The sequence below is a fragment of the Diceros bicornis genome, chromosome 8 (assembly GCF_020826845.1).
Source record: "Diceros bicornis minor isolate mBicDic1 chromosome 8, mDicBic1.mat.cur, whole genome shotgun sequence".
Taxonomy (NCBI): Eukaryota; Metazoa; Chordata; class Mammalia; order Perissodactyla; family Rhinocerotidae; genus Diceros; species Diceros bicornis.
Window position 1 is genome coordinate 12,270,450 of NC_080747.1, and position 27,859 is coordinate 12,298,308.

Consider the following 27,859-nt stretch of genomic DNA (forward strand, 5'->3'; position numbering starts at 1 on the left):
TTATCCATGTTTTACATTTGAAGCACAGAGAGGTCAAGCAACTTGTCCCACGTCACCCAGCCAGTGGATGGTGGAGCTGGGTTTGAACTCAGAGCTTAACCACTGATGCCACTTGAGAGAAGGGGTAGGGCTTAAGTGGAGCCTTTACAGGGGGCTGAGCAGGCATTTCCCAACGCTAAAAGAAGCAGAGTATTCCTCCCCAGGCAGAACGCATTGCTAGTACCCAGGCACAGAGGCAGGCAGGCAACCTTCACACTTTCCAGGAAGCAGCTGTGGCAAAGAGTGAAGTGCGAGGTTGATAAAGGGAGCTGGCCGACGAGCGTGAGGATAAACTGTTATTCGGGCATCTGCAGAGCAAGGTTCGTCTGGCTGTTTCTCCCTGGAGATCGAGAGTGTGAGCCGTCCGCTCAGGAGTCTGGAAGTGAACGCTGTGGAAGTTGTTGCAGTCTTTCAAGTCCTTTAAATCCTTATTGGTCCGGCAGCCACGGAACTTTGAAGGAGGGGGTGGGGTGGGAAAGGAAGCCGAGAAAAGGCAAGCGAGCGATAAAAAGGAGGTGCAGTTTCTAAACAGGGCTCGCGTTCTCTCCTCCTTTCCTGCCCAGCCTCTCCTCCAACTTCGCCTGGCCAACCCGGCTTTAGACCCTATGGCCGACCACCGATTCAGCCCCGTGTCGGAGGAGAAACCCTGCTGCGACATCTCCAGGAAGGCCTGGATCTGGCTCTGCTTGTTTCTCTGTCTCGTGGTCTTGGGGGTCATCGCAGTGGTGATCGGAGTCCTGATGTGGCCCCGGCCGCTCAAGGAGTGGAAGGGGTCGGGCACCACTGCCCATTTGCGCGAGATCGTGCTGGGGAGATGCTACATCTACACTCAAATCATGCGGCCTGAGTTGAGGTGAGTTGGCGTCTGTGGCGCAAGGCCGGACACCGCGCGCGGTGGTCACTGCGCGCGTCTGGGCACAGCCGGGCACAGCTGGGCGCCGCGCGCGGAGCAGCCGTCGAGATTGACCGAAACAAAGCAAGGACTGTTCTGGGTCAGCCGAGAGCCCGCTGGGCAGTGCTGAGCAGGAAGTCTCGGGCTTGCGATTCCGCGCGCCGCTCGCAGGAGCGGGTGGCGTTGGCCCCGAGCGGGCCGGCGGAGAGCGCGCTGCTGGTTGAGCCGGCCCAGCCCACTCAGCTGGTGACCGCTTGGCCGAGATGCCCGCCTTCTGGGCACGGCGCCCTGAGCCGGACTCGGCGCTCACAGCCCTGCTGCAGGGACGGAAAAAGACCCGCAGGTGCTGGGGCGGGAGGGGGCGGGCAGGAGGTTGCTGGCATTGTCTGCTTGGCTTGGGGTTTCTGCTCGCCGTCTCCGACTGCAAAGTGCCCCGGACGGTTACAGATGACACCTGGTTAAGTGGCTTGAGGAGCTTGCGGTAAGGGGATGGCGTCAGAAGGGCAGACCACTGAAATGAATTTCATTCATTGGTATAGAACAGCACCCCGATTCTTCTTGCCCACCGTGAAGTGAATGTGATAGAGAACTCATTAACAACAAAAAACAAAACAATAACCATGTTACAATTGAGATATGACTTATACGGTAAGGTGCATTAGCTCGAAGAATCTGTCCAGACCCTGGAAACACCACCCACATCAGTCTATGGAACCTTCCCGGAAGGTTCCTCGTGCCCACACCCAGCTAGCTACTAATTTCCTCCCAAAGGGAACCACTTTCTTGACTTCCATTCCCAGGGCGTGGTGTCACCTAGAGTACTCATTTTTGAAGTTGTACGTGAAGTAGAACAAGCTGGGAAGTGAAAAGCTACTTCTCAGGCTGCCAAAGGCAGGAGGCGGAGCGGGGATTTTACGCTGTGAACTGGAGATTGATTGCACAGTTCCGTCTCCACGACACCCACAATCTCCGCTCCCCGCCAGCGCTCAACGGTTCGGTTCTAATGCGGATACCGGAGGTCTTACCTGCAGATTGTTCAGGTCCGAAGATTGCCATGGTCACGTGAAGACTTTTGTTTACAGATAATTAAATACTTAATTGAGAGAGAAACCTTCAGGTTACACTTAGTATCGATTAAATCAAGTGAAATCCAATTTGAGATGGTAATCATCAAAAGCGATATTTTTATTTTCACCTTAATTCAACAGTTTAAAAATTTTTGTTGTTCAGCCATCCTTGGTAAATTCACACTGTTGGTTAGATTAGCACATCCGTATAGCAAGCAAGATGCACCATAGAAACCACCTGGCTTTCTAATGTTCATCAGGATGCCTGCTCAGTATTAAACACAAAGGTGTGTATCCAAATGTATATATACATGTGTTCAACATATATATATGTGTGTATGTAGATATATTCAAAAATATTAACCAGGGATGTCTTCTGTTAATAATTTTTGAACATCCTTCCAGATATCTAACAATGCATATACACACACACTTTATATAAAAGGGTTAGTAATAATATGGTACTTAGTATGTACCAAGCACTTAAAAAAATATCAGATGGGGCCAGTCAGCTGGTGCATAGTGGTTGGGTTCACAGGCTCTGCTTAGGTGGCCCTGAGTTCACGAGTTTGGACCCTGGGCATGGTCCTCCTCACCTCTCATCAAGCCGTACTGAGGCGGTATCCCATATAGCAGAGCTACAACTCTACAACTATGATACACAACTATGTACTGGGGCTTTGGGGAGAAAAAAGAGGAAGACTGGCAACAGATGTTAGTGCAGGGCCAATCTTCCTCAAAAAAAAAAAAACAACAACTGATAGTTTGGTTTAAAAAAAAAATCAGATCATTTAGTCCTTTAAAAGCTATATGAGGCCATTACTATTGCTGTCCATATGAGCAAACTGAAGTAGAGAGTTTGAGTAAATTGCCAAAAATTTGGCTCCAGAGACTGAACACTACACACTACTGCCTGTGTGTGTTCCGTAGGTAGGTAGAATGATCATAAAATTTATTGATCATGTCTGGAGACTTTTTGAAAAGAAGGGGGATGCTATTAATAATTATGCTGAGTCAATAGGCTTAAACAGGAAGACATGGTCACTTTATCTTCGGGTGGTTTAGCAGCGTGAACTCTGGAGTCTCGCTGCTCGGGTTTAAGTCTTGGCTCTGTCACATGGTAACTTTGGCGAGTTACCTTCTCTGTGCTGCAGGCTTCTCAACTATAAAATGGAATGATAGTACCTACCATTAAGTAGTACCTACTTAATGATACTACCTACCACAGGGGGAAATTATGAGGATTAAGAGGAATAATCCTGATATATAGTAAGTGCTCAGTGTTAATTTTTTTTGGAAATGCAATATCACAGACATCTTTCAACAATAATAAATATAGATCAAGGCAACATCAAAACGGATGCCTAGAATTAGATTTATATAAATCATAATGCAATAAATCAGTCCTCCAATGATGGAATTTATGTTATTTCTAGTTTTTTACTATTCTTTTTTTAACTTAACACTTGGCCCTGGAGGTCTTTCAATGTCAGTATATATAAATGTACTTCATTGTTTTTAACAGTTCATAATATTCCATAGGGTAGATGTAATTGTTTCCTATTGACAGAAAATTATTTGTTTCCAATTTTCAGTCCCATTCATTTGTTCAACAAATATTTGCTGACCATCTACTATGTTCCAGGCAGTGATCTAGCTACTGACAATACAGGAGTGAATGACGAAGTTCCCACTCTCATGAAGCTTTCGTCCCAGTTGGGAGAAACAGGCTGCCATGGATGTCTTTGTACATATATTCTTGTGGACACATGGAGGTGTTTCTGTAGGATAGATTTCTAGTGGTGGAATTGCTGTATCAACGGGAGAATTATGCATGTTTTAAATTTTGATAAGTGTTTCTAAATTCCCTCCAAAATAACTGTACCATTTTATAGTCCCATCACCATCTATCGGAGGACATGCTTTCCCACACTCTCTTCATTGCTGAATAGTATCAACTCTTTTTTTTTCCTGAGAAAAATAACATCTAATTGTTCCCTGATTATCAGTGAATCTTAGCATGTTGTATACGTTTATTGGTCATTATATTTTTTTTTCTGTGAATTTCCTGTTCAGATCCTTGCTAGTTTCTACTGAATTGCTTGTTTATTTCTTTAAATGGGAATTCTTTATATACTGTAGATTATAGATATGGTGTTTTCTTTCTCTGTCTGTTGTCCTTATAACCTTTCCGATGTCTGTTGCTCCCCTCCCCAGACTTTAACTTCAAGGTCATGACTTTTGGATCAATAATTTGTTCCTTCTTTTTATGTCGTTGAAAGTCTGGCGTGCTGACTGTTTCCCTTGTAGTCATACCCTCTTAAGATCAGCAATCTTTTCCTTGATGGATTCTGAAATCATCCCTGTGATCCTCTTCTAACATCCATCCCTTGCTACATCACTCTCTCCTGCCTTGGTCTTCTATATTGGCCAAAGCAGCAATTTATGTCAATTACTTGACCTGGTATTTCTACTTTGACATAGTGATTCTTACCTTTGCAGGTCTTTGTTAAGACTATGTATTAACGTATAAAAATGTGATATGTGATACCAAGTAAAACAAAACCAGTGTAAAAATTACACATATAATAATTATAACAATTTAAAACTGAATGTAAAGGAGAAAAGTAAAATATGGCACTGCTGGGTTAACAACGGAATTATTGTAGGTTTCTTTCCTTATTATTCTTCAGTTTCAAATTATCTATAATTGGTATTTTGCTTATCTATTACTACATAATAAACCACTCCAAAACTTAGTGGCTGAAAATATAAATCATTTTATTACTTCACAAGACTCTGTGGATTGATCTCGCTTAGCTAGGCGGTTCTTCTGCTGCTTGTGATGTTGGCTGGGGCTGAAGTCATCTGGGGACTCAACTAAGCTGGAATCTCCAAAGTAGATGAGACATCATTCTCATGAATGGCATTCTCATGAATGGAGGGGTCAGCTGAAAGGCTAGTATCACCTGGGAGGCTGGAAAGGCCGAGTCTCTCTCTTCCTCCATGATGTCTCAGAGCCTTACAGTCACACCCCTGAAGTCTTGACTTGTGACCATGTTTTACTGGCAGCACTCTGGATGCGATCATGGCCTTGAGGCCATTTCTTACTTTGAAATTCTTTTACTAGGAAATACAGGGAATGACAAACAGTTTTATTTTCAAACCCAGCAAATCCTGACTTGGAAATATTTGCTCTTGACTCTGCTTAAAAATAAACAGTTCTTGTTTAGTTCATTTCTCTCTGTACCTTATCGTACACAGCTAAAAGAAATGAGTTGGCACTTTCAACATTGTGCCTGGAAATCTCCTTAGTCAAATCCATAAGTCCCTTAGGTATGTTTCTATTAGCTCCATTACTGCAGGTGACAGTATTACAAGCTTTCCACCACTACCTAACGTGGGTCACCTTTCTCCTAGCCTCCACTAATGATTTCCTCTGTGTCCATCCAGGCTTCACGAACAGTCTCCTTAAGGCCTTTTTCGCTTCTGCCTGCCTCCCAGTCCCCAATCTAATGCCACATTGTAGTATTCAGGTTCTCTAGAGAAAGAGAGAGAGCAAGAGACAGAGAGGAGATTGATTTTAAGGAATGGGCTCATGTGATTGTGGAGGCTGACGAGTCCAAAATCTGCAGGATAGGCAGGCAGCTGGAGACCCAGGGAAGAGGTGATGTTGCAGTTCAAGTCTGAAGGCAGCCTACCTGCAGAATTCCCTTTTCCTCCGGGGAGGTCAGTCTTTTTCTTAAGGCCCTCAGGTGATTGAATGAGGCCCATCCATATGATGGAGAGTCATCTGCTTTACTCAAAGTCCATCCATTTAAATGCGACATCCAGATGTGTTTGACCAAATACCTGGGTACCATGACCTAGCCAAGTTGACACAGAAAATGAACCATCATATGCATGTTAGGTTTCTGTTATGCAGCGCCTCACTTCCACGTGCCACTTTCTGTTTTGGTTATCTATTGCTGCATCATAAACTGCTCTAAAATGTGGTGTCTTAAAACAACAACCGTTTATTATGTTTCATGATTTCGTGGATCGTCTGGGATCAGCTGGATGGTCGGCTTCATGTGACGTCAGCTGGGACTGCAGTCATTGGGGGGATTGACTTGGCTGGAACATTCAAAATGTCACGCTTACATGATGGAGCCATGGCGCCTGGGATCAGCTCGGAGGGCTGGGCCTCTCTTTCTCTCTGTATCATCTCAGGGCTTCTCCTCCTTGTGGCCTATCCACATGGTCTCTTTATGGTGCAGCTCGATTTCTTCAGCGTTCCTAAACTCAGAAGTGGAGCCTGGCAGGCCTTCTTAAAGCTTTAGACCCATAACTGACATAGCATCACTTCCACCACATTCTATTAATTAAAATAGTCATGAGTACAGCCCAGAATTAAGAGGAGAGAAAACAAACTCCACCCTTCGATGGGAGGAGTAATGAAAATTTTGTGGACGGCTTTAACCCTTCATGTATCTTTATGTTAGCTTTTTAATTTTCATTTTCTTCTCATATTTTTTGTTCTTCTGTTACATCTATTGTCTTTCTACTTTATTACCTTTTGTTAATTAGATTTAAAAATGATAAAAATCTAATACATGTTTCTTGGAATATAAACTCGTTGAATCTAGGGACATTTTCTTGGTGATATATCTCGAGGACCTAAAATAGTGCCTGGAATATAATAAGCAAAAATATTTAGTTGAATTAAATGAATGGTATGAAAGTCAGTGTATTACAAATAGAAACAAGCAAAGCCATAATAAATACACCTCCCCAACAAACTTTCAATACCATCACTCTCAAATCTATCAATTTCTATTTTGGGAAATAGATTACAATATAGATTGTAACATAGATTGAATATAGATAAAAATAGAAACAATATAGATTGTTATTTTTTCTTTTATGTAAGAGCTTCTTGGTACTTCTTTGTAGGTTGTAGGACTTTATCTTCTTCACCTGTTCCTTTTTCTTGGTTTTCCTTTTCCAAAATATCTCCCCCCAAACTCACTTTCTGCCAGTCTATTAGTGTGGGTAGGCAAGTGTTTAAACTTGTCTCTGGTTATCAAGCTGGGCCTTTTTTGAGTTGAACCAGGATCATTAAATGCAGAACATTTCAGAACACATTATATCTGGCTCTCTTGTGTCAAGGTTCACACACGGGAGCTACCTCTGACCAAGATGGCCTTGGGCATACGAAACCCAAGAGACATGTGGCCAAGACTCACCAAAGTGTTAGCAAATTGTTAGCACTGACACCTTGGGGATATTGATACTGTGGCAGAGTGTCAAGTGTCCAGGCGACAGTCAGGACCCAGGGAACGTGCACGAGTGGAGCCGATCCTGCAGGAGGGAATGGAGAGCCAGCACCCAGAATAACATGAGCTTTCTAGGGAGGAACCTGGATGCTGTGGCTTCAGTTCCACGAATCTTCTCACCTTGGGGAGAACCAGCCCTTGCTGTGAACTGCAGGCATCAGTGCTAGCTGCTGGCTGTCTAGGGATGGGAGCAGGCTTTCTCTGACAGCTCTCCTCATCCCTGCCCCAAGACAAGCTGGGAGGGGGAGGACTGTTTTATTCACCTCTGGATCCCCCGTTATCCAGCACATTGCTCATCACGTTATAGTCTCTTAATAGACGCTTGCTAAATTCAACTCACGTAAGTCTACATCATGCTGGTTGAAACATAAACATTAATAGTGAGAGGCTTAATCAGAGAAAATTCTTCATCCGTCTTACCCTATCATCTTCTAATGATCACTTCTGTGCCCACTTGGACTATCTTTTCTGATTCCTTTATGTTCATTTCGCAATATCTTTTTGCTTCTCCTTCCTCTTTAAAATTTTGCAAGATTTCTCAGGGATCGAGTCTTCATTTTTACTTCCCCATGCCTCTCATTTTGATGACTTTAGCATTTTATTAACTTCTACTTAGTAAAATTTTTTAGTAGAAAATGTATAAAAGAGAAAATTCATACAAACACTTATTGAAAACTTACTGTGTGCCTGGTGCTGGGGCTAGACATGGGGGATTAGAGGGGAAGAAAACACGAGTCCTGCTCTCTAGGGTCCTGTAGAGGAGGTTGGGGAGGACCGGCCTGAAAACCGAGCACTGCAGGGCAATGTGATCTGTAGCAGCGAATAGGTTTATACACGGATGAGAGGAGCCCTGAGGAGGGAGGGGTTGCTTTTGTGCTGTTAGCCCTTTGCTAGATCCCATAGGGGTGTGTAAGATGTACTCAGGTACCTATCAAACAAGAAAATACATGAATTGCTGTGAATCAAGTGCCAGCACAATACCACAGAGATTCAGAAATGAGCATCACTCTCCTGGTGGGGTAGAGTCAGGAAGGACTTCATGAAAGAAGCAGCATTTGAGGTCTTCTTTCTACAATATAATTTCAACAAAAACGTGTTCTGCAGAGCGTGTGTTACCTTGTTGAATGAAGACCTGGAGACAGATAAGATGCTGCGGCAGGAGGAGGATTGACTGATTGATGGCCCTAACTCTTTAAAGGTTGTGGGACCTTGGGGAGGATCCCACTGGCAAGAGGATCTGGACTTCATGTTGGCCTGTGCACAACCTAGACTTTCTCAGCACAAGAGAGTATGAGAGTGAACATATTTACACAGGACAGAATTCTGGCATGTTTTCCCTTTGGAGCGATGGAATGACCACCTGCTCAACGTCTGTATTCCCAGTTAGACCATGAGCTTCATTCAAGCGTTGCACAGCCTCATGTTCACCTATGTGTCCTTAATGCTTAGGACCGTGATTATCAGGCTTCCTTTACCCGGTCTTTCAATCTGGGGTTCTAAGACAGAGACCAGTGGCCAGAGAGTCTTAGATGCACCCAACTGAATGTGGAAGGTGAACTAGAGAAAGTGAAATGGGGCTCCAAAGTGTGGGGCCTGGGTGCTTTTGTGGTCACAAATGGGGAAGTCAGACTCTAGGGCTATCTGTGGAAGAAAGGGTGGAGTGAATACATATGCAAATAAACTGAGTTTGGGGCCTGTGGGGCTTGGGGTGCTACCAGGACATCTGGGAGAATGTAGCTCTAGGGACAGAATCTTCTAGAAGGAATGGCTAGTTGGAAGCCCTGGTTGCACATCAGATGACTGAGCGAGAGAAGGCAGAGATGAGAGGGAGAAGGGGAGATGCTACTTCTGTGCTCTTTGGCCTGGCATTTTGCTTCAGGTGGTGTCCCTGGAAAGGTCAGTGGTGTTCACTGCTGACGTCCCACGCACGCTCCTTGTTCTGGTGTCACTATTAATAGCTGAAGGAAGTGGTGGTGTTTGGCCTGGACAGAAGACTTTTGTCATTTATCACAATGAACACTCAGGGCTTTTTTGCTTCCTTCTTTCCTTTTTGGTGGGAAAATCCTTGGAAAACAGCTGTCAAAAGTTTATTTAGCAGTTTTGAAGGGAGAAAGGTTGGGAGTCAATGTTTATGGGTTGTCTACAATATAGTAGGAACTTGGTAGAGTTGGTTCTTTGTAAACTTTATCAGAATCCTGTCAGGAAAGTCTCAGGACACACGTCTTATGGATGGGGAAATGGACCCTGAGAGAGGTGAGTGTGGCGATCTCTTAGTCAGTCAGGGCTGGCTAGGTAATTTGTGGGGCTCCTCGCAAAGTGAAAACATGGGGCTCATTGTTCAGAAAGCAAGAGAAAGCTTTTCCTTTCATCTACAGTCTTTCTTACCACCTGCCAGGGGGTTTTTACTTGCTCTTTGATGTTGAGTCCCCTTGGGAACAGGGATACATGCAGGGAGAGAGCAGACCCTCACAGGTGCCTGGGGCCACATCCGCAATTGGGCACACGGAGAAGGTACACTTGACCCCTACTCTCCTGCACTCAGGCTCCTGCTGGAGGCAAAGGGGGGCAGTGGTCATTAGGTGGCTGACAACCTGCCCCAGGGAGGTGGAGAAGCAGCAGGACGTGTGAACCAAGGCTTCAAGGCCCTGGTGCATGCTCCACTGTCCCATTGGACTTCTCTCACAAAACACAAAAGCAAAGACAAAATTATTAAGAATTTCCAGACAGCAACTGCAGAGCATTAAACTCCAAGTGCAGGTCTTTCTGAGCCTAGGGCCTTGTGTGACTGCATCGGTCATATGTCCATGCAACCATGCTAGTAGTCAGGACACGGCAGAGTGCAGATTGAAACTCATCTCTTTCTATCCTTGGAATCATCAGATCCATTAGACCTATGGGAAAACTGAGGCATGGAGTGATTTTTCCCAAGGTCCAGACCTGGTAAATGGTAGAGCTGGTTTTTGAACTGACTGCACAGCTTGGAGCCACCACATCATATGGCTTCCAAAAGAGTGTGGTCTAAGCGAGGGCCTGGGGTGCCCCATTCCAACTATATTAGCATTGCTGTAGTCTCCAGATGGAGGCATCTGGTACTTTTTCTGTCTGTCTCAAACGTGAGTCATGAGGCTGCAGTGTGAGATCACTGGTCTCCTCCTTGTAGGGAGGCAAGGTCCTAGAGTTTGGTGCTTTCTCTTTGTCCTTCAGGAAATAGTATGAATCTCTGCAGGTAAAGCAGCAGAATGCCATGCTCTTCCCTGGTTGCCAGGACATGTTCTTTGTGGTTTATTTCACCTCTTGGACCATCACCTCTTAGAGCTGAGTCAGGAAGGATGTAGTACATACTCTGCATCCGTGATCCCAAGCTTGTGGAAGGCACTGCCGATTGATCACTACACGTTGGGTGAGCCTGGGTCCAGCCTCAAAATCCTCTACACAGCACGCCACATAGACACTACTAGTTGGTTGGAGTTGTTCTAAGAGATGACATCTATTTGTTATTCTGCATCAGAATCATGTTGCTTGTCAGCCTAAGTAGGTAAGTGTAAAATATTATTTATCCCACCTGGGGATATTCTATCATCATTTCATCCCCTTTCAGTTCTGGGTGCTTAAGTTCAAGAGTGACTAACAGATGAGAGTGGGTCCAGAAGTAGGGGGCTGCAGGAGGAGAAGCTGGATGAAGAAGTTCAAGAGCCTTGGGCTCCTTGGCTTAGAGAGATCTGATGGGAGGTAGTATAGGTGACCAGGTGTCCTCCAGTAGTTGAAGAACAGGAGTCTTGTTGCAAAGTGATCAGGTGTGTGTTGCATAGCTCTACAAGGCAGAATTAGAGCCTCAAATAGCAAAAAGTCAGAATCACAGCAAACATTTGCACAGCTCTTCACAATTTGAATTCGTTTATCAGAGTAGAAGTTTCAAAAATTAAGAGCATGACTTCCGTAACATACAGAATCAACATATGTCAAAGATTTAGTTACTCATTTATCAGGGAACCAGTGAAACGATAAAGTCAGTTCAAAGAACATATGGAGGCACTGAGTATTTATAAGTATTTAAAAAGGAATATTAAAATTAGATTGATAGGTTATATGTAAAACTGGTTAATGATCTACAAGACAATAAAAAGCCATAAGCTTTGGGGATATCTTTTCTATCAGACGAATTATTTGCATCTCTAATAGGCAAGATTCATAAGTTACCATCTAAGTTCATAAGGTTTGATAGTAAATAGCAAAGACAAACAAGGATACATTCTGCTAGCTAACTAAATAATTCTTGGGTAAACTTGTCAAGCAATGTCCCAATATGACATTGAAAGGACATGCTGCCCACCTTTTCGCCTTATTTCCAAGTTTTAAATAATTTTGTAAAATGTTTATTCAATAAGTATTTATCCAGCTCCTATCATGTTCCACAAACTCTTCTAGATCCTGGAGATATAGAGCAGAAAACAAAGCAGACTACATTCTTGCTCACATAGAACTTATACTCTGTTGGGGGGGGGGCACAGATGATAAATAAAGCAGACAAATATATAGTGTGGCAGACGGTCAAGGTGCTAAAAAGAGTGCTGAGGGGGTAGTATTTTGTCTCAAGTATGATAATAAAATAAGGAAGGCTTCCCTGAAAGCTGACATTTTAGCAAATACCTGAAGGAAGAGGGAGAGCAAAACTTAGAAATGTCTGGGGAAGAGCATCCTAGGCAGAGGAAGAGATGTGCGAAGGCGAAGACCAGCAAGGAAGCCTGGAGTATCAGAGCTGTTTGTTATGGAAATTTTCAAACATATGTAAAACTAGAGAAAATAATAATCAACCCCCATTTACCCAACCTCAGTAATTATCAACATTCTGCTATCCTTATTTCATTTATCTCCTCACTTTTTTTCTCCTAAAGTACTTTAAAGCAAATTCCAGACTTCATATCATTTGTCTGTAAATATTTCAGTGTGTATCTCTAACAAAAAAAAAAAACATAACTCTAATATCATCATGCCTAACAAAATTAAGAGTAATTCTTTAATATTATCTAATATCTACCCTGTATTCAATTTTCCTTGATTTTCTTAGAAATGTAACTTTATAATTGATCTGTTCAAATGAAGCATCACACATTGCATTTGGCTCTCTTAAGTATCCTGCAATTCATAACACTTTTCCCTCCCCTGTTTTGAAATACCTAGTAATTGTTTGAAAAGACTGGGAAATTTGTCTTGTAGAACTTCCCACCTGTTGGAATTGGCTCCTGGTTTTATTTAACATGCTCCTCTCTTCCCTGTCTTCCCTGCAAACTGAGAGCCGGGTTGGAGTCAGATTAGGTTTGGAGGTGGGCGGAAATGCTGTAAGGAGGGAGTGTAATTCCTCGGGCATTGCATCAGGAGGCACAGAACGTCACATAGCCCGACATTTAGGGAGATTAACAGGCTTGGGTATGATCTGCCTGATTCATCCCTTATCAAATTCCACAACCACTTTTCATTTAATTAGTTTAGCAGCATTTGATAATTGTTTGCCAAGATTGATTATTTCCGTAGAGGCTGTAAAATGGATATTTTCTAATTCTAAGATTGCTTCTGCACTTATTGACTCTCATTCTTCTAAACAGAAGGCTTTCTCTCGTTCATCATTTGGTTGCCCTGAAATAGAGGCCAAAAAAGAAAGGCAGGATAGATGCTTGATTCTCGTCCTTTATTTATCAGTTTACAGAATAATAAATTGGTTAATGCCCTATCACCCTCTAGAGAGGACCAATGAGTTCTTTTTAAAATATCATTATGAACTCATGGCTTTTTATGTATTTAATGTGTATCAATTCTTTATGTCACTGTTCTATTTATTGTTTAAATTGTCCTGTCTTTGGCCCATGGGAGCCCCTTTAAGTTGGCTCTGTGACATGTTGATATGCCCCCACTTGTTTGTGAGAGCTTCTTTTCTTTTTGTCACAATAAGATGTCCCAGGCTCATTTTGTAAATGTCCTCCCCTAGAACTGGGGATTGGCCATTTCTACAAGGAATCCTGCTTACTTTTAGTAGAAATAAAATTTAGAGACTACATTAGATTATCATACTTTTTTGGCTGTTTTAATTGACAGTGCTAGAAAATATATTCTTTTAAAGAAAGAGACAAACAAATGTTGATATTGATAATTCCAATTCAGTGAAAGGCACAAGGTTTTTATTTAATATTTTTTTTTCAGAGAGAAACAGATTAGCCTCTACTTTATGTTTGTATTTTGTTTCTCTCACGCTGAAAATCTTCGTTCCTAATGACATTAATATAATTATGTATTTGCTGACATATATATATGATTATATATGTCTACATATTATTATTACTAACAAAATGTCTAAATGTCTTTACAGTTCTTTTAGTCCTTAGGATATAGGATACATCCCACTAATGATGTATAGTGATGTATAGAACATGTACCAGTGTCTGACGCCTTATTAAAGGGATAGCTCTGGCTGCTGTGTTAAGAACAGATGGTAGTGGGGCAAGGACAGAAGCAGGGAAGTCATTTAGAGGTTCTTGTAGTAGTTTAGATGAAAGACGACCGTGACTGGGATAGTGATGGATGGTGGTGAGAAGTGGATGGATTCTGGACACATTTTGAAAATAGATCCCATATGATTTGCTATGGACTGGTATATATGGGAAGTGAAAGTAAAAGAAGAAACAACAATGATTCCAAGATTTGTGGGCTGAGTTACCGGAAAAATGAATTGCTGTTTATCAAAAAGGGAAAGACTGGGGTGAAGCAAGTTGGGAAAGGAATCAGCAGTTTTGTACATATTAGTTTTGCAATGTCCATCGTCATCTAACTGGAGATGTTGAATAGGAAGTTGGTTCATATGAGTCTGCAGCACTAGGGAGAGGTCTGGGCTGGAGATATAAATGTGCAAGTTAACAGGGTGTGCAAATTCAGGGGAAGATGTTTCAGAAGGAAGAAGTGTAACCAACTCGTTCAAGTGATTCTGACTGGTCAGGAAGGCTGAAAACCGAGAATTGACCGACAGATTGATGATTTTGACAAGATCAGTTTTGGAGGAGCGGTAGTGATGAAAGCCTGTCTGAAATGGAGTCAAGAAAAAATTGGGAAGAGAGAAATTGAAACTCCGCACATAGACAACTCTTGCAAGGGGTTTTGCTGGATAGGAGAGCAGAAGTGGGGTAGTGGCTGGATGGATAAGGAGAGGTTCAAGATGGAAGAAATTGGGTTTGTTTGAGAGGTAGCTTCTTTAAAGTGGAAGCCATTTAAGTAAAGAATGCTTCTAGATTTCTGCAGTTTCCTATGATCTTTCACAATTGGCCTACCAATATCAGATTCAACAACATTTTTTTTCCCTTAGCAAGATTGGCCCTGCACTAACATCTGTTTCCAATCTTCCTCTTTTTCTTTTGTCTCCCCAAAGCCCCAGTACATAGTTGTGCATCATAGTTGTAGAGTTGTAGCTTTTCTATGTGGGATGCTGCCTCAGCATGGCTTGATGAGTGGTCAGTAGGTCCGTGCCCAGGATCTGAACCGGCGAATCCCGGGCCGCCAAAGCAGAATGCATGAACTTAACTGCTACACTACTGGGCCGGCCCCTCAACAACATTTTTTAAGTGACTCACCTATGGTCATTTTACCAAGATATTCAACTCAGTTTTCATAGAAAAAAATTTTTTCTCATTTTCAACTTACCTAATTTATTTATAAACAATTTAATTAAATTATATATTAAAACCAAAACAACAAGCATGAACATTTTTATGAATAGGTAAAGCAACAACCAAGTGAGTAAAAATGAAAGTTCTTGGGTATACTAGAGAGTAGCCCATTAATTGTGTAGAAGACAAACAACTTGCATAGAGAGAATGAATAGCGTTGGTTAAAACTGCAGTGACTCAGTTAAATAGGGGCCAGTCAAGAGATTTTTTGCAATAAATGAATTTGGAAGTGGTCAGTTATTTTTTCTTGCTATTAAACGAACCCCTTAGAAATAGATCAGGTCAGAAAAATACCAAGACAGAGTTTTCTTTAAATGAAGGATAGTGGAAGGAATGGATGCAAGATGCTAAGAACAAAACAGGAAACTGAATGATAGATAAAATCAAGAATTGCTTTCCTCTGTGTGTGTGTGTTTTGTGTGTGTGTGTGTGTTTCAAAGACTAAGGGCTTGGAAGGGCAGGAGTGATTATATTCATGGATTTTTGTAGGTGTTCTTAGTGAGGAGTAGGGGATTACTTTTTTCAACAAAATATCACCAGTAGATATCCACTCTGGAAGGAGGGGGTGATGAGAATCTTCTTTTTGAAGACAAAAAAGAAAGTAAAAGTGGAGGTCAGAAATTTGAAGAATAAATGGAGCAAGAGAATAACATTCTTTTTCCTTCCAATGATTCTTATTTTTTTCTTATTATAAAAGTAAAACATGCCCATTGTAGAACACTTGGGAAAAATACAAAAATATAGAAAATAATACAAAACCACTTTACCCCCAAAATGGAATTCTAAATAGTGGGGAATGCCAAAATCTAAATGAGTAAGGAGACTCACAAATGGAAGATATAGAGCTGCTGAAATGGATGGCCTCAGCATAAGTAGTTTTATAGACATAATTCAAATTTCTTCTATAATCTGACCTTTAAAAAAATTGCTAAGCTCAGTTTTCCACTTCCTACTAGAATGGACCAAACATGATGCATCCACGTGGTAGAAAGTGATCTATGCCTCTGGTCTTTGGATGCTTTGAAGCAGTTAGTAAAGCTTGATTTGAAGACACATTAGAAATTCCCTCAAGGCATATTTTTACTTGGCCATGATCCATATTTGCCTTGATATTGTTCAAATGTTTCTTTTCTCTTATGATGACTATCAAGCAAATAATATAAAGTCATTTCTGTCTTTGGCACCTCATGGTTTAAATATTGTGAAATTCATAATAAAATTGCTTCCCTCATTTTCTTGGTTCCTAGGAGTAAGAGTTTATTTATGAATTAACTTATCTAGAGCAGTGTCAAAGTTGGCAGTAATGAAATCTCCTTGGGAATTCTTCAAGAGTAAAGAAAGACTGAAAACATACGGTTGAAACTGGGAGAGATTTAAAACTACAAAGGAATGTTTGAGACTTAGATCAAAGACAATTGATCACATTTTGGGGACCTATTTTTTCAAAGGTACTTTTGAAGCCCAAGATGTGAACATATCAATTTACAACTGAAGGCTGTACTTTTTGTATTAGCCGGGTCTAGTTTTCTTCATTCCTCCCACTCCAAGGACTTCTTTTTCCTTCTTCTATCTTTCTCATTCCCCAGTCAATATCTCCTATGAACTTTTTCTTTTTTAAAATTAAACACGTTAAATTATGAAAATGTTAAACACACTGAAGTGTCCATGGAATAATATTACAAATTTCCATTTACTCACCATGCACAGTTAACAGACAACAAAACTTTTATCATATTTGCTTCAGATCTTTTTTCTAGTTTTTAAAGAAATAACATGTTATAGATAAAATCAAAACGCCTCTCTCCCAATTTCTTTTTCTTCTTCCTCAGAGGCAAACACTGCTGCTTGTTTCACCTGTATCTTTCTAGAGATGTTCTCTGAATATATAAGCGTATATTCATGTATTCTTTTTCCCTATACATTCTCTCTTCTGTTGCACTTTTTTTTACACTTAACAATGTACCTGATTATAGTGTAGTTCTATCTCATTCTAATAGTTACATAGTATTCAATTTTATGGATTTACTATTTCTAGACTTGTATTGATGGACATTTAGGTTGTTTAAAATCTTTTGCAATATATTACAAACAATGCTGCAATAAAATCCTTGTGTGTGTAAGATAGAATCCTAGGAGTGGCGTCGCTCATTTAAAGGATATGTCATTTTTAGTTTTGAAAACAGCCAAATTTCTATTTATGAGGCAGTGCTCTTCTTGAAGTAGCAAGTTTCTTTTTCCTCATACCTTTACTCCACAGGGTGTTTACAAACTTTCTGGTTTTTACCAATCTGATAAGGGAAGATGTTATTGCAGTTTCATTTTAATTTGTATTTACTTCCTGTTTTTGTCCTGTTGAATAAACTTTGCTTTTTCCAGTTAGCAATATGTTTTGATGATTTTAATTACATTATTTCAGGGATTTATCCACGTTGATAGAGGAGCTCTAGTTCTTTAATTTTAACTACTGTGTAGTATCATATTGAGTGACCACATCCCATATTTATCAATCTATTCCCTTATTCTCAGTTATTGCTGGCAAAAACAATGCTAAAACATACATGTCTACTTGTGCATATGATTTTTTCTAAGTGTTTAACTAGAGGTAGAATTACTAAGTCACGGAGTATGCCATTGTCACCTTTACTGGATGTATTAGTTTGCCAGGGCTGCCATAATGAATTACTGCAAACTAGGTGGCTTAAACAATAGAAATTTATCGTCTCACAGTTCTGGAGGCCAGAAGTCTGAAATTAAGGTGTCAGCAGGGTTGGTTCCTTCTGAGAGCTGTGAGAAACAATTTGTTCCAGGCCTCTCTCCTAGCTTCTGCAAGCCTCAGGCATTCCTTGCCTTGTAGATAATGTTCTCTCAATGTCTTCACATTGTCTTCCTTCTGTGTGTGTCTGTCTCTGTTTTCAAATTTCCCCGTTTTATAAGGACCTTGGTCATCTTGGATTAGGGCCCACCCTTATCCTCATCTTAACTTGATCATCTTCAAAGACCTTATTTCCAAATAAGGTCACAATCTGAGGTGCTTGGGGCCAGGACTTTAACATCTTTTTGGGGTACACAATTCTTTCCATAACACTGAATATACCAGTTAAGATGCTTTTGGCCTCAAGTAAAAGAATACTCAACTGAAAGTGGTTTAAAGCAAGAGATTTTTATAGACACACATAGCAAGACATCCAGAAGTGGGGTGGTCCTAGGGTTGGTTCAGAATCTCACTAATGGCCCAGGATCTTTCCTTTCACTCCTCCATCTCCCTAAGGCTTTCATCCGTAAGCTTCTTATCAGAAGATGGCTGCTGCAGCTCCAGGCAATATGTCCTTAGAGAACGATACCCAAGAGCAGAGAGCAGGAGGATGGGCAGGAATGCCCTTGTTGCAAGTCTCTCTTTACCAGGGAATAACGTCTTTGCCAGAAGTCCTCCCTCAACTGTCTCTGTGCTTCCCCTTGAATATCACTAGCCAGAATTGAGCCACATGATGCCCCAAACTAAAAAGGAGGCTTGCAAAGTAAGTATTTGATATTTTGAATCACTATGATAGGAGTTGTGCCTGCCAATAGGGAAGAAGGGTGAGGAAAATCTATTTGGGTAGGGAACTAACAGTGTCTTCCACAATCCATATGGCTAAATTGGTCTCCAAATTGTGGTATCAATTTACTTCCACAAGAGCAATGTGAAAGTCCTTTTGGCTGTACATCCTCACCATTACTTGGAATTGTCAAATGTAAACTATTTTGCCCATCTCTTTGTAGCTTTAATTTTCATTCCCCTGATTACTAACACAATTGATCATCTTCTTATGTGTTTATTGGTTATTCTGGTGTCTTCTGTGAAATGCCTATTTTTGTCTTTTGCCTGTTTTTATATTGAATTGTCTGTCTTCTTTACACATTCAAGATTCTAATTTGTTGTCAGTTATGTGGATTGCAAATATGTTCTCCCAATCTGTGGCTTGACTCGCCTTTATTTATCGGTCACTTGTCTTACTGAAGATTTTAACGTAACCATATTTATCTTTTCTTTTATGGATATGCCTTTTGTATCTTATTTAAGAACTTATCTTTTACCAGAAGGGACAAAAATGGCCACATATATTCCAAAAATTTTAAACTTTTCTTTTTATTATTAACTCTTTTATTCATTTGGAATTTATCTTTGTGCATGGTGTAAGGTAGGAACACAGTTTCATTTTTTTCCATCAGATAGATGGTCAGTTGTGTGAGTACTGTTTATCAAATAATCCATCCTTTACCAGGGGCTTTATAATGACACTTCTCTTGCATACCAGGTTTATTACTTTGTTTCTGGGCTCTCTAACCTCTTTTATGATCCATTTATCCCTATACCACTGCTATATTGTTTAAATTACCAATGTCTTGATATCCAGTAGAGTATGTCTGCTTTCTGTTACTAGAAATTACTTTCCATTTTTAAGAAGTTCATATAAATGGAATCATATACTATGTACTCTTTTGTGTCTGGCTTCTTTCATGGCTTCGGCATGATGTTTTTGAAATTCATCCCTGTTGCTGTATGTTTCAATAGTTTGGTCTTTTTTATTGCTTTACAGTAGCCCATTGTGTGTATATACCACAATTTGTTTATCCATTTACCTGTTGATGGACATTTGGCTTGTATTCACTTTTTGGATATTATGAATGAAGCTGCCAAGAGCACTAGTGTACAAGTTATTGTGTGTACGTATGGTTTTGTTTCTCTGGTATAAATACTAAGTGAAATAGCTGAGCCATATGATCTAGCTGTTTAACAAACTACTGAAATGTTTTACAAGGTAATTGTCTAGTTTTACATGTCCACCATCAGTGTATGAAGATTCCAGTTGTTCCACATCCTTGCTAACGCTTGATATTATCAGACTTTTAAATTTTAGCCATTGTAAAGGGTTTGTAGTGGTATTTTTATGGTGGTTTTAATTTGCATTTCCCTCATGACTAATGATGTTGGGTGTTATCTCATGGGCTTATTGAATTATGTATTCAAATCTCTTGCCAATCGTAAAAAATTAGGTTTTTGTTCTTATTATTGAGTTGTAGGAGGTTTATGTATTCTGAATAAAGTCTTTTGTCATATGCCTACTGGAAATATTTTCTTTCATTTTGTCACTTGCCCTTTCATCTTCTTTAATGGAGTCTTTTAAAGAGCAAAGTTTTTTTTTTATCTTGATGAGGTTTAATTTGTACGTTTTTTTCTTATGTAGCTTGTGCTTTCTTATATAGCTTGTACTTTCTTATATAGCTTGTACTGATCCATTTCTAGTTAATTTTTATGTAGGGTGTGAAGTAAGGGTCGACTTCGTTTTTTTTTCAAATATGAAAACCTATTTGCTATAGTGTTATTTATCGAAAGAACTTCCTTTCTCCATTGAATTGCTCTGACATCTTTGCTGAAAATCAATTGACTGTGTATCTTAGTCAGTTCAGGCTTCTATAACAGTATACTATAGCCTGTGTAGCTTATAAACAACAGAAATTTATTTTTTATAGTTCTGGAGTCTGGGAAGTCCAAAATTAAGACACTGGCAGATTTTGGGGTCTGGTGAGAACCACTTCCTAGTTCATAGACAACCATCTTCTTATTGTGTCCTCATATGGGCGAAGGGAAGAGGAAGCTCTCTGGTGTCTCTTTCATGAGGGCTCCGCCTTCCTGACCTAATCACCTTCCGAAGGCCTCACCTCCAATACCATCACATTGGGGAATAGATTTCGACATGTGAATTTAGGGGGACACAAACATTCAATCTATGGCACCATATAAATATGGGTTTTTTTCTGAACTCTCTATTTTATTCCCTTGATCTGTATCTATTCTTTCACCTCTATCACATTTTCTAGGTCACTGAAGCTCTTCAGTAACTTTTGAAGTCAAGTAATGTAAGTTCTCCAGCTTTTTTTCCTTTTAATTGCTTTGGTTGCTTAGGTTGTTTGTATTTTCATGTAAATTTTAGAATCAACTTGTCAATATTTTAAACAAAGCATGTTGAAATTTTGATTTGTGATCTGTTAAATCTATAGACACATCTTAGTGATATTTACCATCTTAATATTGAGCTGTCTAATCCATGAATATGGTATACCTCTCTATTTCTTGAGGTATTTTAAAATTTCTCACAACAATGTTTTTTTTTTCAGAGTACGTCTTGCATATATTTTGTTAAATTTATAGCTCAATATATCCTATTTTTGGGGCCGGCCCGGTGGCGCAACCAGTTAAGTGTGCGCTTTCTGCTGCAGAGGCCCGGGGTTCGCCAGTTCGGATCCCAGGCGCGCACTGACACACCGCTTGTCAAGCCATGCTGTGGCGGCGTCCCATATAAAGTGGAGATAGATAGGCATGGATGTTAGCCCAGGGCCAGTCTTCCTCAGAGAAAAGAGGAGGATTGGCAGATGTTAGCTCAGGGCTGATCTCCTCACATACACACACAATATATATATATATATATCCTATTTTTGTATTCTTATAGTTTTATTGCTGTTATATACAGTAGGATATATAATATATAACATATTAGATATTAATATATCTATATATAATTAATATATATTAATATATCTATATATAATTAATATATATTAATATTTAGACAGAGACAAGTTTGATGTGTTTGAGAAATGGAAAGAAGGACAGTTTGGCACATAGCGGGTGAAGGGCAGAGGAGAACAATTTGAGGTCAGAGGTAGCCAGGGATCATATGCTCATCTAGTTTAGGCATTTAAATTGTTTTCTTGCATGTAGTTCCAAAAATATGCAACCTTACACAAGAGCAGATCCCTATGTGATACATCCCCTTAGCAACCACACAATTCTTTATTCTTATCCCTTATTTAATAGCTGTAATTCCCAAAGGACCGAAAGCTTTGGAGGGTAGGGGCTATGTCTTCTTAACCGCTGTTTCCTTAGAGTATACCTAACACTCTGCCTGGCACCTCCAAGTACTCTGTATTTAGTGAACAAAAGAATGGAAATATAAACAGGTAAAGTTGTATTTTTTAATATAAATATATTTTATAAGTTCATATTTATGACATTTGGATATTATAATAATGAAAAGTAAGTTTTAATGAGTATAAGAATTTGAAGTAAGGGTTTACAAGTGACTATCACAGAATGATTCAAACCTCAGTATTAAATTTCTTTTGCTAATTCGTTTTGCTTTATAGTTTCAGAAAAATTTTCATTCCAACAGATAATTAGTAAGGAACTGGTTTGCTTAGTATTCTAGGAGAAGACATGCTCAGGCTTGAAATGAGAATGAAAGGTGAGGCATGGAAGGATAAATTTAGGGATATAGTTGTTTTTTTTTTTTTTTTTTTGGTGAGGAAGAGTGGCCCTGAGCTAACGTCTGTGCCCACCTTCCTCTATTTTGTATGTGGGTCCTCACCACAGCCTGGCTTGATGAGTGGTGTAGGTCCGCACCTGGGATCTGAACCTGTGAACCCGGGCTGCCGAAGCAGAGCATGCCAAACTTAATCACTACGACACTGGGCCGGCCCTGGGATATAGCTTTTTTTAATGATACATTTATAATATATTTAAATGCAGGCAATATTTCCCAAGATCCTCCCCAAAATAAATTATCTGACACAAAAGCAAAAAAACTAGGAATCAATAACAAAAAGATAGGTATCCTCTTCCCTTTTCATTTAGAAATTAAAATAGCTCTTGACACGACTTCCTCGGTGATAATTCAAATGGTCCATTATCAGTCTTCATCTTCCTTGACTAATCAAGAGCATCTGACACGGCAATCTCTTCCTTCTGCTTAATATACTTTCTTTCCTTGGCTTCCAGCATAACCCATCCTTCTGCTTTCTGTCCTACACGTCTGGTTGCACCTTTCCAGTCTTTGCTGGTTTATTCTCCCATCCTCCTACGTTGGACTGCCTCAAGGCTCAATCCATGGTCATCTTCTCTTCTTTGTCTTTTGGATGCTGATCTCATATAGTCTCATGGCTTTATTTCTCCTGAACTTCAGATCCATATATCTGTTTATTCCACAGCTTCACTTGCATGTTTAATAGACATTTTAAAGTCAATGTGTCTAAAACTGAACTGATCGATGTCACCTAGACCCAAAGTCTTCTCTATCCCAGTTAATTGCAACTCCATCCTTCCAGTGTCTCAGGCCCCAATCCTTGGAATTCTCATCAACTCCTCATTTCTCTAATACTCCACAACCAATCTTTTAGGGAATTTACAATGAATCCAGAATCTATCACTTCTTACCGTCTCCACTGCTACCACCCTGGTCCAAATCACCATCAGCACTTGCCCAGATGACTGGTCTGCCTGTTTCTGCCCTTTCCCTCTTTTAAACTATACTTGACAAAGCAGCCAGAGGAATCCTTTGAGAGTTAAGTAATATCATGTACCTCCTGTGCTCAAAATCCTCTATGGCTCCTCAGTTCACCATGAGTAGGAGCCAGATTCCTTACAATGGCTTGTGAAGCCCTGCCCAGTCAGACATCGTTATCTTTCTGACCTTATTGCCATCTACTCTCCACCTTGTTCACTCTGCTCCAGCTACACTGGCTTCTTTGCTGTTTTTTGTACACATCAGGCATTAGGGTCTTTGTGATCGTTGTTCCTGCTGCCTCAAATGCTCTTCCCTTGCATGTCTGTATGATGAAGTCCCTCGCTTCCTTCAATTCTTTGCTCAAATGTCATCTACTTTCCACTCTGTTTAATGCTGAACATTGCCACCTCCTCTCCCATGATGCCTGATGCATTTATCCTACTCCGTTTTTCGTTTTTTTCCATAGAACTTATAAATTTCTAGGATACTCTATAACTTACTCATTCACTATTTTTATGGTCAGTCTTGCTCTGGTGGAAGGTAAATTCCCGTGAGGACAGGGACCTGTGCTTGTTTTGTTCACTGGTATATCCTACATGCTCATAAATGTGCCTAGCACATGGTAGATGCTCAATAAATATTTATCAGATTAATGAGTTAATGACTCTGAGCTTTCCTTTGGCCTGAAGAGTCTTTGGATTTTAGGATTCAGTTTCAAAAATCCTACTTGCCTCAGTGAATGTCAGCAATCACTCACTTCTCCCACAAGATGGCAGTCTTCACCCTCAATATAGGTGCCAGGAGCATCAAATCTGAGAATTAACAGCCGAGTTAAACTGCTTGTTTTCTTTGGGTCAAGACAACATGCCCTGCTGACTTGAGGGCAGGAAAACTCATGGAATGAGTGTATTACCCCTCGAGATCTAAGTGCTGTTAGGGATGAGGATTTAGGGTGTGAAAGCTTTCCCTGGGGAACTTTATGAAGGGTGGTGTTGCTTTATTGATGGGGACTTTGAAATATAATTCTTTGTAGGAAGTGTGTAGGTTTAGAGAGAGGTGACAGCACAGAATTATGAAGCCTAAAGTTGGCTGACAACATACAAAATCGATTTAACCACCAAATATATCTTTTTCACCTTAGCATAAGACTTTAACCCTTTCTGCCCCATCCCCTCTCACCCCACTCACTTCATCCTATCACCTGGGAATAACTGTGCCCTATCCTGGTCTTCAGCTTCTCACACAATCTAGGGAAACGACAACCCTTCTTGGGGTCTTAGGTCCCCACTTCAATTAGGAACATCCTCCTTCTGGGGACAGGGCCATGATTTTAAATTTCCTGTGGGAGGCAGCATTGTTTAGTAGAAAGAGAGAAGTTTGGAATGTAAGGCAGCTCTGTTATTCACTAAACTGTCTGGCTTTGGGCAAGTTACTAAACTTTCTGAGCATCAGTAGCTCTAAAACAGGGATAATGACAGTACCCTCTCCACAGGGCCAGTGTGAGATGTAAATTGGATAAGTATAAGGGAAGCACTCAGCGCAGTGGCTAGCACATGGTGAGCATTCTGGTGTTGGTGCCCTCTCCCTTACCTTCTTCTAGTGCAACCTCCTGCCTCTGGACACCTGGAGACAACCTACCTGGGTAGGTCAGAGGTAGGGAGAAGGAGTGAGAAGTGAACAGGGGGAATGACTCATGGGGGATAGGGTGAGTGATGACCTGTCTGGAGTCTGCTGGAAGGAGCAGGGTGGTAGGAAGGGGGAGGACATGCCACTGACCTTGAAGCCTGACATTTGTGCTCAGACTGCACAGCATTGGGCCTCCAGGTCATCCACTGAGGAGGCAAGCAGAAAACTATCAGACTAAGACTCCAGCTCAACGTGAAAACTTTCTTATTAATAAATAAAGTCTTTTAGAAGCTGCTCCTGCAGCTTTTGCCAAGCGTAAACCCTGATTCAGGCAGGCTGATTTCATAGGCCTTTTGATTCTTTAATATCTCATTCAAAATTGCCAGTTACTGTCAATGCTGCCCAACCCAAGGCCACCAGGAACACAGTGTGGTTGAATAAGATGGGTTTATCACTCTTTGCAGGAAAAGTGAGTGCTCATCATAGGGACCCATGGGGGTAGGGGAGGGTTCAGTTGGAGGATGTTAGAAAGGACTCACAGGGCTGGCCTCATGGCTCAGCAGTTAAGTGCGCTCACTCCGCTACTGGCGGCCCCGGGTTCGGATCCCGGGCGCGCACCGACGTACTGCTTCTCTGGCCACGCTGAGGCCGTGTCCCACATACAGCAACTAGAAGGAAGTGCAGCTATGACATACAACTATCTACTGGGGCTTTGGGGGAAAAATAAATAAATAAAAATTAAAAAAAAAAAGGACTCATAGGATGTGGACTTGTTTTAGGAGATTTTGGGGAAGGTCCAAGGAGACTGGCTTTGCCTAGTTGCTGCAGGATGGGCCTGATTCTATGATAGGGCATCTGAATAAATCGTATCTATCCAGCTGGAAGAATGAAGCAAAGCTGAAGTTGTAATTGGTAAAGCAGTAGCAGTCATTCATGTTAGCTATGGTAAGAGGATGTTTGGCCATTTTTTTTTTTTTTGTGGTTTGAACAATTGTTTTTTTCTGTTCACATCTGGTCTGTCATGGTCACACAGTGGCCTTATCTGATGTTAGTGTCCTGGAATTATGTTCAGCAGAAGAACACCAAGGCCTCACTGTGAATGCCCGGCCAGCTCTCAAGTGTCATGGGCTGTGTGTCTCTTTTTCATCATCAACATCTCCACAGACAACCTTATGCACTCTAGGTCCCTGGGAGGAAGGAGCTAAAACAGCTGGTTTGTGATGGCTTTCCTTAATTTGGGAAGAGGGATGATCCTGAGGGAAAGAAAGGAAGGAAGTGAACTGTTCTCATCTCCTTGTCAACTGGACCTCCAGGTAGATGGACTAATGATATTTGCTAGAATGAAGGACCTATCTCATGAATGCCCTCAGCAGGATGTCTTTGGTTAAAGGATTACTTATAGAAAATAAATTCAGAATCTGTGAGGCATGAGTCCCTGGAAAATTGTGTAAGCTGTCGAGCTCTTTGGGGAATAAAATGGAGATGTGTCATCACTTCAGTCCTTCCAGCTGTGTGAGGAACTCTACGAAACTTCACTCAGTAACCTTGTCTATTATTCTGGGCCAGAAAGCGTGTGTCCCATGCAGGAAGGCAGGCAGGACCTGGGAGCTCTGCAGGATGTGCTGTCCTGTCCTTGCTCTGTCTGAGCCTCTCAGTGACCTTATTCACAAAGTTTGATTCTGGGTGTGATCTGATTAGTGAGAGTGTGATTTGACAACCTAAGGATGCAAGGAAGTCTTTAAAGTAGAGAGAAATCTCCATTGGAAGAGGTCTACGGCCCTACCCCCCACCCCACCCCATAACGCACATATTTCACATCATCAGGCCTTGAGAAGTGGGTTTCGGGTACCAACACTAAGGGTTACCTGGCTTGTGGTGGTGTCTTTAACTGGATAAGGAAAGAGAAAAGACACCTTGTAGCCAAGAGACGTTGGGGAGGGCACAAAATAACAGGTGGCAACCAAAGGGGCTTGGGCTTGAGCTGTTCCCCTGTTCTAAGACCTTCTAAGATTCTCAAATGTTTGGTCTAATTCTCAAACAACTTAAAAAGAAAATGAAAATTTTGTTATGACTCCCATTGTAATGTATGCTTAGCATAGAAAAATGCAAAATATAAGGAATAGAAGGCTACAGAGCAACCCTCGTACTCCTAGAAATCAGATATAACTGTTTTTAAAATATAGTTTGATTACTGTGGGTTTTGTTTTCAGTTTAAAAAAATTTTTTGTGATCACACTATATCTTCAATTCAAAAAAAAAAGTAACCTCCTTTTAAAAAGTTACTTGGCTAATACATGAATCCATTTTTATTGTAAACCAACAATATAGAAAAATATGGGATAAAAGTGGGAATTCCCCTTTATTCCTCTTCCCAGAGACAACCCCATTACCAGTGTGATGTGCATCCTTTTTCTGTTTTCTGTAAGTTGAGGTCCACTTTTTTCACTAATGTAAAATAAACATCCCTCAGGCTATTCCAAGCTCTGTATAAAGATGTTGTTCAAAGGCTGCTTTATAGTCCACTGAGCAGAGGCGCCCTATGAACTGTCCCCTTTTGTTGGCCATGCGTCTCCAATCACTCCAAACCCACCAAGGAAGCAAAGGCAGAAAGTGGTCAAATAGAAACCCACAGTGGTTATAAATACAGATTTTGCATGTCACGACAACCAGGAGAGCAAACAAAGAAAAATCATCTTCAAAATAAGGATACTGAATAACATTAAATCAAACTTGTTTTGTTTTAATCCCATTTCTATCCTCTGTAGTAGAAAATTAGAAAATGTTCTACTATTTATTGTGTTTTCAAGTTTAGTGCCTTGGACAAGTCGCCAGTGCTTTAATTGTAATTAATTTTGTTCTTCTCTGCCCTGCACCGTGATAGGAGTGTATG

General features: G+C 40.8%; 1 protein-coding gene across 1 annotated transcript in view; it reads left to right on the forward strand.

The window, feature by feature from the left end:
* The first annotated feature begins 319 nt into the window (after positions 1–319).
* Positions 320–27,859, forward strand: part of CD38 (CD38 molecule) — a 51,633-nt gene continuing 24,093 nt past the window's right edge. The window contains exon 1 of the mRNA XM_058546771.1: positions 320–892. Coding sequence (XP_058402754.1) covers positions 645–892 — 248 coding nt within the window. The 5' untranslated portion in view covers positions 320–644. The remainder of the gene's footprint in view (positions 893–27,859) is intronic.